The sequence below is a fragment of the Erpetoichthys calabaricus genome, chromosome 8, assembly GCF_900747795.2.
Source record: "Erpetoichthys calabaricus chromosome 8, fErpCal1.3, whole genome shotgun sequence".
Taxonomy (NCBI): domain Eukaryota; kingdom Metazoa; phylum Chordata; class Cladistia; order Polypteriformes; family Polypteridae; genus Erpetoichthys; species Erpetoichthys calabaricus.
Window position 1 is genome coordinate 136,036,760 of NC_041401.2, and position 13,820 is coordinate 136,050,579.

The 13,820-nt window shown below is 37.6% G+C and overlaps 1 protein-coding gene across 1 annotated transcript in view; it reads right to left on the reverse strand.

Moving 5' to 3' along the window:
* Positions 1–13,820, reverse strand: part of usp40 (ubiquitin specific peptidase 40) — a 176,345-nt gene that overhangs the window by 85,499 nt on the left and 77,026 nt on the right. Inside the window, exons 17-20 of the mRNA XM_028807508.2 lie at positions 13,559–13,616; positions 12,980–13,033; positions 5,258–5,346; positions 3,246–3,326 (exon numbers count right to left, since the gene is read on the reverse strand). Coding sequence (XP_028663341.1) covers positions 3,246–3,326; positions 5,258–5,346; positions 12,980–13,033; positions 13,559–13,616 — 282 coding nt within the window. The remainder of the gene's footprint in view (positions 1–3,245; positions 3,327–5,257; positions 5,347–12,979; positions 13,034–13,558; positions 13,617–13,820) is intronic.

Genomic DNA, 13,820 nt, shown 5'->3' on the forward strand with positions numbered 1-13,820 from the left:
GACCAGACTAAAACAGAACACTTACTTGCCTCGGTTACCAAGTACGACTTGCCTGGACCCTCTTTGGCAGAACCAAAACTGTCTCAAATAAGCACAGCGTCTTGATTTAGATAGATAGATAGATAGATAGATAGATAGATAGATAGATAGATAGATAGATAGATAGATAGATAGATAGATAGATAGATAGATAGATAGATAGGATAGATAGGATAGATATACTTTATTGATCCCAAGAGAAAATTCACATACTCCAGCAGCATCATACTGATACAAAAAACAATATTAAATTAAAGATAATGTTAATGTTTACCCCCCGGGTGGAATTGAAAAGTCGCATAGTTTGGGGGAGGAACGCTCTTCTCAGTCTGTCAGTGGAGCAGGACAGTGACAGCAGTCTGTCGCTGAAGCTGCTCTTCTGTCTGGAGATGACACTGTTTAGTGGATGCAGTGGATTCTCCATAATTGATAGGAGCCTGCTTAGCGCCCGTCGCTCTGCTACAGATGTCAAACTGTCCAGCTCCATGCCAACAATAGAGCCTGCCTTCCTCACCAGTTTGTCCAGGCGTGAGGCGTCTTTCTTCTTAATGCTGCCTCCCCAGCACACCACCGCGTAGAAGAGGGTGCTCACCACAACCGTCTGATAGAACATCTGCAGCATCTTATTGCAGATGTTGAAGGACGCCAGCCTTCTAAGGAAGTATAACCGGCTCTGTCCTTTCTTACACAGAGCATCAGTATTGGCAGTCCAGTCCAATTTATCATCCAGCTGCACTCCCAGGTATTTATAGGTCTGCACCATCTGCACACAGTTACCTCTGATGATCACGGGGTCCATGAGGGGTCTGGGCCTCCTAAAATCCACCACCAGCTCCTTGGTTTTGCTGGTGTTCAGGTGTAGGTGGTTTGAGTCGCACCATTTAACAAACTCATTGATTAGGTCCCTATACTCCTCCTGCTGCCCACTCCTGATGCAGCCCACAATAGCAGTGTCATTAGCGAACTTTTGCATGTGGCAGGACTCCGAGTTGTATTGGAAGTCCGATGTATATAGGCTGAACAGGACCGGAGAAAGTACAGTCCCTTGTGGCGCTCCTGTGTTGCTGACCACAATGTCAGACGTGCAGTTCCCAAGACGCACATACTGAGGTCTGTCTTTAAGATAGTCCACGATTCATGCCACCAGGTATGAATCTACTCCCATCTCTGTCAGCTTGTCCCTAAGGAGCAGAGGTTGGATTGTGTTGAAGGCGCTAGAGAAGTCTAGAAACATAATTCTTACAGCACCACTGCCTCTGTCCAAGTGGGAGAGGGATCGGTGTAGCATATAGATGATGGCATCCTCCGCTCCCACCTTCTCCTGATATGCGAACTGCAGAGGGTCAAGGCTTACTCACTAAGTGTGCTTTGCGTAATACGCCCCGGATGTCACTACTGCTTATTGTTAATATTCATTGTTAAATTACAATTAAGGGAGAAAAGTCCAGATAAAAACTGAATTATTAGGAAAAAATTACAAAGATGGAATTAAGCATTTAAAATTAGTGGCAAAATACACAAGATTTCTATCTTCAATTTTAATGTAAATCTCCCTTGACTGTGATCTACTGAATGTAAATAAGAGGAAAAAAGCTAATTAAAGAAGAAGCTCAATTACAGGGAAAATCAGTCATTGATTTTGAGCCAGGTTAAAACAAGAACCTGAAGCACACATCTAACTAAGTATTTGGAAAGAATGTAAGAAAAAATAATGAAGGCTTGAGAATTACTAATCGGTTCTCATTCACAAATCAGTTGAAGGATATTCTCAGAAAAGAGAAATTGGTAAAAGACTGATTTGATGTGGCAGAATGAAAACACTATTAAGCCATAAAATTAATTACAAATTCCATTGTAAGAAAGAATCAACTTCTAAGCAATTGGTATGCAACAAAATCCTTCAGCCACTGCAGCTCTCCAGGACTGAACTTGAGAATCCCTACCCTACACCAACAATCCTCAACACACAATATGTGAAACAGTCTTAATGTATCGGGATGCAGTCATTGCTAAGAGGTGTTATAATAACCACCTTCCAGTGAAACTTGTATTTTCCTATACCAAGATATAATTCAATATCTGAAAACAGATTTTCTTCAAACAATACTGGATTAAAGCTGTCAAAATAAGACTACTGCTATTCTATGAAAGACCTGTTAATACATTCTACCACAACTGCAAGTTATGGATTTTGCAAGGGGTAAAATAGTTTGCAAAGACCACCAATACCAAAGATCCCCATAAAAAAAGGCTTCTTTTAAAGCAGCAGAACATATACAGTAATTCTCTTTTCTACTCAACATTAAAGCTCACATATGATAAAAGTAAATATATGAATATTTAAAACAATTTATGTGAACACTAAATAAATAACCATACACTATAACATCAATAAAGAATCATTGTTTTTTTATTTTATTTTTACCACTACAGTATATCTACTGAAAATATATAGACCAGTTTGGACTGTTACATCAATTTTGTTAACCAGTTTTGGCTCCAAATATACTCATTTATTGGACTTACAGTGAGCTAAGGATTCATATGTTTACAGCAATAAGCTAAATAAGAAGCAAGATGCAGTCTTTTTCACAGTATTTTTTATGTGATGCTTAACATTCCTGTTCCTGTCTGCAATGTGTATATCTAATTCAAGAAATGCAGTAAGTACTAGAACTTTTATTTAATAGATTTTCGATTTTGCCATTTGGATAAGTCTGTCAAAAATGGTTTTACTGGGTAACAGTTTTGTAAAAGGTCAAATGAAGAGACAAAGTAGCAAAAGCAACTGTAGTCCAACAAATTATAATGCAGAATATTATATGACTTAATCATAATACATTATAAAGCTATGACCACCACTTATTATTTTAATGCCTTCATGCCATGACTGTTATATGGACCCAAACACCACTTCTTACAGCATGTAAGATAAGGGTGGCTACTTCTTGTATACAATGTATACAAAAAACAATACTACAAAACAATAACATGTTAGACAAATCAGAATCATATTTAAATCAGACAAACAAGCATAAAAATCATCTGCCTATTAGAAATAATAAAAATGACATAAAATAATCATAACTACGGTCAATTGCATATATTAAACAACCATGATCCCTTCACAACACTCTACTTGAGTCATAACATGAACTAAAATCTTACAGAAAGTAAGAATTACCAATACATTTTATTCTTCTTACCTCCTTGACTGTGGTACTTTCTTCAACCACGATTTCCATTTCTGTTTGAGGATCTGCTCCCACAATGTAATAAAGGAAAATCTATAAAATAAATATTAATTAATACAAGCATTTTATATATATTAAAATAATGAAGGATTTTTAGGATTGTCACACAGAGAGTACAGTAAAATTCCTGCTTGCATGTGGTAATGAGGAAAAACCTCAGTACACAGTTTACAACACGGCCTAGACACAATATATATAGAAGCAGAGTAAATTAATAAATCATATTGAAGTCTATTATATATATATACACACACAACATAAAACAGAACATATATTATTGTGAAATGATAATGACTAATAAAATAATGAGATCCAGACTGAGATGATTCATAGAAGACAAAATTAAGAGATGAATGATTTAAAGAACTCAATACTGCATTCTGATACCTTGGCCTTAAAGTCAGGTTTGTCAATAGTACTTTTGTAATTAAAAAACAATAAGTTAGGCATTTGAACCCTTTAAATACTCAAACAAACACAGCAGTGAAAACACTACATTTTTACACATAAAAATACATGAATTCAGATATTAACTATTCCAATATTATATTCAAGAAGAACTGTTTGGGCAGAGGCCAAAATGTCTTATCCTTGGAACAATTATTTTTCTTATACAGTGGAACCTCTAGATACGAGTTTAATTCGTTCCAGAACTGAGCTTGTATAGCGAATTTCTCGTATCTAGAACAAACTTCCCCATTGAAAATAATGGAAATCCAGTTAATCCGTTCTGCACCCCAAATATATTAACATAAAAATCAATTTTCCTAACAAGTAACACTGATAAATTATATATACTGTAGTCTACCTTTAATAAATAACACTGGTAAATAATATAACTGATTATTAAAAGAATCAAAACAGGTGTCCAAAGTGCAGTAGAGCATTCAATAAATCTTTAAATAAATAATCCTTAAAACAGTTGTGAAGTGGAGGTTTAAAATACACAAGAATAACAATCCTTTAACACGAGGTTAAAACGTCAAAAGGATGCCGTCTTTAAAAAACAGATGACAATCGCCGGTGCTTCTTCTCTGTTAGCGTCTCACCTGCGGGCTCTGCAACAGGCGAGACACTCTTAATGCAGCTGACCTTCTCTACACCGTCCTGCTTCAGCTGTTTGGCTCGCCTGTTCAGCTACACGCGAGCCTGCACTCGCCTGCCTGCCTTCTCCTTCTCCTTCTCTCTCTCTCTCTTCTTTTACTTTTTCTCCCCCTTAACCAGCTCGCGCTTCTCTATATATGCGGGGAGGACATGGCAGCTGCAGCCCATCAGCCACAGGAACAATCATGGATGTGGGCAGTTTCCCACCTGTGCACTTAAGCGAGAAACGCAGACACCGCAGATCGCGGCTCGCAACTGCTACCACGCCCCCTTGCTAAGCCGCGAGCTATACCCACAGCCCGGCTCGTGGCTCGTTACGCGAGCCAATGCTCGTATTTTGAGCTGAATTTTTCACTCATACTTTCCTCATATTTTGAATTTCTCGTATACAGAGGTGCTCGTATCTCGAGGTTCCACTGTATTGTGAACAAACAGTTATCCTTTATTACATACAACTTCATGGAAGAGAATAGCTGTTTGGGAGCTTGATCAGGCCAGTGAATCATTGGATTCTGGTAGCTGGAATGGAGAATGACTACAGAATTTTAGTTGATTGAATCTTGTGACAATGTTATGCTTTCTTGTTAATACCTGCTTTCTTAATCAAATAGGCAGCTCTATGTTTAGTATACTGTACTGTATTCTGGTTTGCCTTAAGTTATTCTGGGTCAAATATAGTTTAATAGTACTTTAGCTACTTATACTCAAGCAGTTGTTAAAGAAATTGTTACCAATGGACAAAAATGATATTTAAACAAACATTAGATTATGAAAAGTCCACTGACATAAAATAATGTTATCACTGGAAACCGAAGGACTTAATTACATGATTTTCTCCAGAACATTATGTAGAAAAGTACCTGAGTTGATGTTGGTGCACATCCAGGACAAAGTGCCAAAGTGCTTTTTAACTTCACACCTGCTTCATTTACAGTAGCATCACCACACACTGCAATAACAAACCAAAAATAAATTGATGAACAAGTTCAAACCTTAATGACACTTTAGATGTGTTGCCTTGCAAAAAACTTATACAGACTTGATTAATTCATTAATTTTACTGAATAACAAATTCTACACTGAAATACTGTATCACTAATTTGAATAAACTGGGGTATCCAATCTGCCTGGTAGAATCGGTCACAAATCTCTCCTAAATATTGTGAAGCGCTGGTACACACTACAAAAGACTTAAAGCTGTTATTACTCCATGTTGCAGTTCTATAAAATACAACAGAAGATTAAACAATTACACAAATAGAATATTTCCTTTTAAGTTTTATTTCTTCCATAAAACATTAAATAAATGGCACTTTATTTTCAATTTAGTATGTTACTTATTTATAAAAGAGATATTAAAGCTGTATGTTTTGATGTTACTAAGCAATGTATGGGGGTTTATTTAATAATAATAGTGGCCTAGGGCCAAAAGAAATATAAAATGTAATCTTAAGGAAACAGTAGCAAATTAAAAGCATTATTCTTACATAAACGTAATGTATACATTTTTCTTCTTCCATGGCAAGGAAAAAATATAGATACAAGCAGCACTTCAGGTGGCTAGGCATAGGATATCAAGAACACAAATGACTTACAACTTGGAAAATAATGGGTAAGCCTTTATAAGACCATGTTATTTGTTATTATGTCCTAAGATGATGTTTCAACTACTAAAAGTTAGTATGTTTGGATGTTTCATACATACTCCTGTTACCCAAATAGCACTGTTCATGATCTTTGGTCTTTTGCCATCAGTCACTAGGTACTTCCCAGCAAACACCACTCTAAGTCCCAGGTCAAAACTACTGATGTAGTTTTTTTGAAACATTTTTTTAAGGCACCTCTGTGACGATGCGGGTTCTGCTACATGCTCCCATCTTGCGTTTGGGAGCCCTTGAACCCGACACCGTCGGTAATGTCACCGATGAGCTTGGCAGTAAGGCACAACAAATGGAGCAAGGGGATGGTGTAAAAAAAAGTGGCAAGTGCTTTTATTAAAGCAACAAAACAAGAATCAAAAACAAAGTGTTCAAATAAATACTGCTGTGTCTATCAAATCCTTAAATCTTCAATAAATAAATAATCCAATAAAACAGTTGTGAAGTGGAGGTTAAAACAATAAATAAATCCTTTAAAACGAGGTTAAAACAATGCTGGAACCAGTCCTTTAAAAAACACAAAGCCCAGTGTCTTCTTTTACCTGGCAGCTCCTCTGCTTCTCCCATCGGGCTTTGCAACAGGGGAGTCGCCCTAACTGCAGCTGACCTTCTGACCACTTAAGTGGACTGGAGGCTTCCCAATCCCTGGCTTCAGTTCCGCATTCTCCAGACCGAGACTTGGATTCCCCAGCAACCAGGATGCTCACACTGGGGAATTCTTCTTCAAAGCCTCCCGAATCCCGCTGTCTTCTGCGGCGTGCAGCCCTTCTGCTGGCCACCACTACCAACTGGCCTAGGTGTTGGCCAAACACCCTGCTAGAGCTCACTGTCCAGTTGCCTACGAGCGCTCGGTTGCTTGCTCGCTCACACCGGCTCTCTCTCCTCACTGCTTCCTGCAACCTCCGTTTCTTTTCTTTCTCCCCTCGCTAGCCACCTCACACTACTATATATTACGGGGAGTGGACTAGCTGTGGCAATCAACAGCTCCCGGGAACAATTACGGACGACTCCTCACCTGTACACGCCCGCATCAACGAATCACCCTGAGAACTGATCCGCCACACTTACCATGCCCCCCTCTCTAAGCCACGAGTGCGTCAATTATTTATTTAAAACTGGCCCTTTTGACATGAGCTGTGGACCTGCTATACCGCAACCTCCCCCAAGAGCATTGTCTAGTATAACACTACAAAAATGTTCCTAAAAAATAGCTGTAATTACCCTTGTTGAAAGTTCCTAAAACATAGCTGTAATTACCCTTGTTGAAATTCATTCGCCTTAGAAATGGCTAGATTTTGTCACTAAGAGAGTGGTAATTAAATATAAAAAAGTAAGGATTCACTGACATTTTGTGGAGTAAAAGTTAAACTTTTCAGAACTTCTGAATTTGTAATATCAAAGAGTTCAATGTTTCAACACACTTTTACTTTTTATTAGGAGTGGATATCTTTGGAGTTTAGCAAAGATCTCATAAACAGATGAAAACATATTGTAAAACAAAAATCTCAATATAGGAAGAACTGGAAACAAGATAAAGCTAAAATAATGAGATACTAAAGAAATGGGGAATACATTTTCCCCCTTTTTTATTAGACTTGCATAACTTAAAACTTTAAATGTAAAAATGATTCTGATATTTAGCATTTTTGGATTTGCTTTGTTTGATACAGTCACTAATTTACATAAGACAACCTGATTGTCTAAAATTGACTATTCTTTTCGATGACAGAATGTGAATTGCAATTAAGTAAAAGCATATTAATAGTTTAAACCACGGTTGGTGGTTTAAAGTGATTTACTTTTTGAATTAAATACAGGATTCTTGACCAATGAATGAAGGCAGGGAAGTGCAACATTAATTAAAAACTTTGGTAGAGGGAAGTTTAATAGTGTGGATTTGCATACCAGTCAAACACACATTCAGCTTTTGACACACTGTAGATTTCCCTCAAGGTATTACCCATGAACTGATGTGCCACTTTGAAGAAGACTCGGCAAATGGACTAAAAGAATACAACAGCTGCATTTTCTCACCTTTTTGAAACATGTGCATGTAGTAACTCTGCAACATAATCAACTGTCTAAAATATAGAACACATTTCTGATATGACATTCCAATAGACAAGTCATTCTCTCCAGCTACAAGACTAGATGGACTCTGGTCTGGACACACATTTGCCTAAGAGGGTGCAGTAAAATAGTGCTGATATGATGAAAAGTGCTGCAGAAGGCTTGGACAACAAGGCAGGGGAAGAAACAGAAGCACAGCCAGCAAAACATTACATTGCCAACAAGCCCTTTCACAGTTAGTATAGATATGAGTAGTAAGATGTACTTTCTTGTTTGTATGGAGTACCTCATCAGACAAGGAAAATAAAAATCACAATAGTATGGCAGTGCTCCATTTCAGACTTGCAACTGTAGTACTCAGCTGGTTTGTTACTAATTTCAATTAAGTATTTCATTACTTACTATGATAAATAATCTTGTTTATTTTAGGCTAAAGGCAGTCTTTAAGTATCAGGATAATGGGGTTAAATATAAACAAACAATATATAAACTTATAACAATTAGGGATGTGAATTGATTTAAAAAAAAAAAATAATCGCATAATTGCATGGAATTAATAGCGATTAATTAATCTAACATTAAAACATGCAATCATAAAATAAATACATAAATCATGAAGTAAATATACACTGAATCACAAAATTAATGCAGGCAAAGAAAAAAGAAGAAAATTATGCCAATGTATTAATTCTAAAATTGGCACAGCATATGAGACGGAGACATGTCAAAGTAAAATTAATCGACTATAGAGTTTGAATAAACTGCTAAAGACTGACTTAATTGAAATAAGCATCTCTTAAATAGGCATACGTTAAAACGTGTGTTAAATACATGCTTATCCCATCCTTAATTGTCCACCACCATCAACGACTTTATAAATGTATTCTACAGTGACAGCTACCCAAGAATGACATATAGGACCACCTGTATGTGTGGGCAAAGGAATGAAGCAGATAGTAAATGCATCCAAAGTGCTCACTAAGTGCTGTGTCTGTGAACACCAACCTCCAAGCTGCTTTTTTTTCTCATGTCTCTGATAGCCCCGCTCCTTTGGACCATTTAGCAAGTGTATAGATTAAATGCTTTTGTTGTTAGTAGAGTCATAGTGTGCCTTGGGATTTTTTGCATTTAAAAAAAAAAAAAAAAAAAAAGTGTGCCACCACAGAAAAATGGTTGGAAAACACTGTTCTTACCTACACCTTTGTTCCTGGCATGCTAAAAAGTTCACTGTAACAACTCTCTCGCTTAAAAACTGACACCGTGCATTACTTCAGTGGTTATGTTGAGTTCTTTGCATAAATTAGCAAAGATACTGCAAATTGGAGTAATGGGTAAGTATAATCATTACACTTTTGTTTTGTATAAATTTGTTACTATATTAGGGCACTGTGAGCTACCTGGCAGACTGACAAGTTAAATACAGAGGTACAAGATACTTATTTTTGTTTTAGTGGCATTCAAAGAAAACATATTTTGCACATATCTGATAGGACATTGATTCGCTCTTCTTACAAAAACATAACATGAAAAAAGAAAAGAGAGAGAGCGTAATTTTTATCTTTGCTATTTTTTTTAGGATTGCTCCAGGACTATCATAAACCCCCTTCCTTCCACACTTCTGCACCTATGTCATGTATAAATCAAGGAATGGAATACCAGTACCACATACTGACATGTGGCAACTTTATTGTATTATTGTTTTGTAATGTGAAAAAGAAAAACATGAAAATGCCACCCTGCCAGACGTGATAGCCTTATTGCCAGCACTGGATGTGACAATATTTTTAACGCATTACACAGGCCACATTAATCGCAAAAATTAACACGTTAACTTTCCCAAGCCTAATAATTATATATTAATATCGCATAAATTTTACCTTATGAATTAGATTATTTGAAAATCTCTGATTTACAGTCTCTAGCAGCTAGTTTTTTTTTTTTTAAATTACTAGGGGGCTCCACCATCTGCACGCTTCGCTTGCCCACCCCCGGGGTTTGGCTTACCAGATAAACAATTTAAAGAGATTGTTATTTTCATGGGAATTATTATATATGCATTATTTTCACTTTTACTTTACAACTTTTATAAAAACAATACAATGGAACGTCGGTTCACGATCATAATTCGTTCCAAAACTCTGGTCGTAACCCGATTTGGTCGTGAACCGAAGTAATTTCCCCCATAGGATTGTATGTAAATACAATTAATCTGTTCCAGACTGTATGGACTGTATGTAAATATACATATTTTTCAAAGTTTTTAAGCACAAATATAGTTGATTATACCATAGAATGCACAGCTTAATAGTAAACTAAATGTAAAAACATTGAATAACACTGAGAAAACCTTGAACAGCAGAGAAAACTAACACTGCAATAGTTCGCGCTATAGTACTACGGACCGCGCGCTAAAAACACTTTTTTTTTAATGAGTTTTAAGCATGGGGAAAAAATGAACATTTGAAAAATCCGTAATTTAATAAACCACCAAGAAAAGTAACATTGCAACAATGCACGCTACAAACCGATCGCTGTAAACAGAAGTGAACACAAAAACAAGCCCAGTGCATTCTTTAACTGCCTTCCTACCTTAAGCGTCCAGCCCTCTCTCTCTCTCTCTCTCTCGTGTGTGTGTATCTCTCTCTCGCGTGCGTGCGTGCGTGCGTGTGTGTGTGTGTGTGTGTCTCTCTCTCGCGCCTGTGTGTGTGTCTCGCTCGCTCTCTCTCTCTCTCTCTCTCTCTCTCTCTCTCTCACTCACTCACTCACTCCACAGGAAATGCACAGGAAGAGACTGAACACGTACAAACCGAAACTGGCTTGTTCGTATACCGTGTGTGGTCGTGAACAGATGCAAAAGTTTGGCGAACTTTTTGGTCATAAACTGACTTGTACATGTTCTGAAACGTTCGTGAACCGAACCTCCATTGTATTTGTAAATTAACTTTTCTTCAAGATCGCACTGAATTTTGATTCCGTGTTTGGCCTTACATCGTGATAATGCAACGTATACCTGCCTGTGAGTGAATATTGTTTCTTTCTCTCTAATAAATAAAACGACTTTCTTGAATGTTTGTTCATGCTCTTTCTTCTGCACTTTGTCATTGACTTGTCATCTAGAACGTATAAAATTATTGTCCTGATAAAATTTATAAGAGCTGAGAGCGCAGGAAGTGTGTCTGCCAAAAGCATTCACGCGACTGAGGTTAGATGACCGTGGTTTTGTTTGAAAATAGTTGAAAGTAGGGTGTGACTTGAAAGAATCTCATGTTAAATGTCTCCGTCTTACGGGACTTCATACCACAACAATGTTTTTGGAATCTTTTAATTCTCGCTGGCAACATGAATTAGACGATCTACAAGTCTCTGGCTTAAAGTTTAAATCCGAACAATATATTTGATCTCTTTTCACTGTTCCGTTATTTCACCTAGTAATAATTTCCATTTGTTTGCGCTAATGCAATCTTTCCTATCCATTTTTTGAGACTTTGGCATTTTCGTACTTCCATTATCTCTAACCTGCTGTGCATGTGTACTGCGCCAACATTTTTGAATTCTTTACAACGTTCTACTTTTTCATCTACTCTTTGTCCTTTATTTCCAGCCCTGGGCATGGTTAAATCTCTTTTTTGCGGGACGTATAATGCTGCTCGCGTTGATAAGGGGGGGGGGGGGCTGAACGCACACTAAGGAGATACGGTTGTATCAGCTGCTGGCGAACTGCGTGTTCTGCTTGTCGCGCTGCACGTCAATCATTTAAAAGCCTGTACAGCAGCTGTCCTTTTGCCACTTTGGGTCTCTACTGCGCACATTGTGATGGGGGGGGGGCTGAACGCACGCTAAGGAGATGTGGTCGGATCATCTGCTGGCTTGTTGCTGCTACTGCTGCCAATCTGTGTGTTCTGCTTGTCGCGCTGCGCATCGATAATTTAAAAGCCCGTACAGCAGTTGTCCTTTTGTATCACTGCCTTGTCTCATGTGACATCAAAGTGTCTTCCGAGAAGATCACGTCTCGTCTCCCTCCCAAGATTTTGTTTTTTTATAATAGAGAGACTAGTAATAGTACTATACCAAATTCATTGAACTGGAGTACACACAAGTTCAGTTTTGTTTTACATGTTTTTTCACTCCAAACAAGCTCAGATTTAGAGATTTCCTAAAAACGTAACCATCTAACTAGTCTGAAACTTAATGTGCAACAGCAGGCTAACTCAGCTAGTTTATTGCAACTGACTCAGACTGACTAATAAATGTCCAAAAATTGTGAAAAGATCACAAATAAACCCTCAAAAGTATGTAAAAGTGCTTGACATTAAGATTTTGCAGAATTAGGCTGTCCAATGGTAGAGAAATGTTCTACAGTCGTTTCCTCTTTTGGTTTTCCAACATACCACACATCATATGACTTCTGAACAATACTGCAAAGCAAAAACCATGGATTGGGGGGACCAAGAGCAAATTGCAAGCAAAAAGTGACTAGGAGAAGATATTCCATCTAAACTTTAACACTTTAAAATACTTTGCAATGGAATGCAACAACCAAGCAGACATGTAATACATGGAAGATGGATTTGCAACATATTACAGAATAATGCAATATTACCACAACATAAACATGACATAATGCATGTTCCCCATCCTCACTAAAAAAAAAAAAAAATAATAATAAGAGTTTCACCAGCTGGTATAGCTTTTTGAAAGTGTCTGTTAAATGCATCACCAGGACAAATACAAAAACTATTAACAAAATTAAATCATTTCTACATAAATCCAAAATGCTTGATTGTATAAGCATACCAAATAAACTGCCAGTGATGGGGCAAGTTTAATAAACCTTAAAATATAAAGCTAAAATACCTGGGGGCAACAGCTTTCCATTTCTGTCAATCTGCCTCAGACAGCTTTTGCTTTCTGCAAAGAAAATAATTATTTACGTTTTCATCATATGTATATCATACAGCTGCTTTATAACACTACTGTCCATCCATCCATCCATTTTCCAACCCGCTGAATCCGAACACAGGGTCACGGGGGTCTGCTGGAGCCAATCCCAGCCAACACAGGGCACAAGGCAGGGAACCAATCCCGGGCAGGGTGCCAACCCACCGCAGGACACACACAAACACACCCACACACCAAGCACACAGTAGGGCCAATTGAGAATCGCCAATCCACCTAACCTGCATGTCTTTTGGACTGTGGGAGGAAACCGGAGCGCCCGGAGGAAACCCACGCAGACACGGGGAGAACATGCAAACTCCACGCAGGGAGGACCCGGGAAGTGAACCCGGGTCCCCAGATCTCCCAACTGCGAGGCAGCAGCGCTACCCACTGCGCCACCGTGCCGCCCTAACACTACTGTTTATAACCTTAACTTCACATCAGGGTGATAATTTGTAATGTACACTTAATAAAAGTATTTTTCATATTTCTTACCAAGACAAATTTCCAGTTCAAGTTCTTCAATTGCTTTAAGCTTAATTTCAGACAACAACTGTGGGAAAGAAATAAAATACAATATGTAAGAACAAACTCTGATATTTCACATATTTAAGATCCTAAATTATTTTTTAAAAATCATCATCTATACTGTACTTCTTTGTTCATACTGCATTCTGTATTATTTATGGTTATTCAATTTATGCCTTAACAACAGAACTAAGCTTATAAATTGGGCTACATAAAATCAATCAATCAT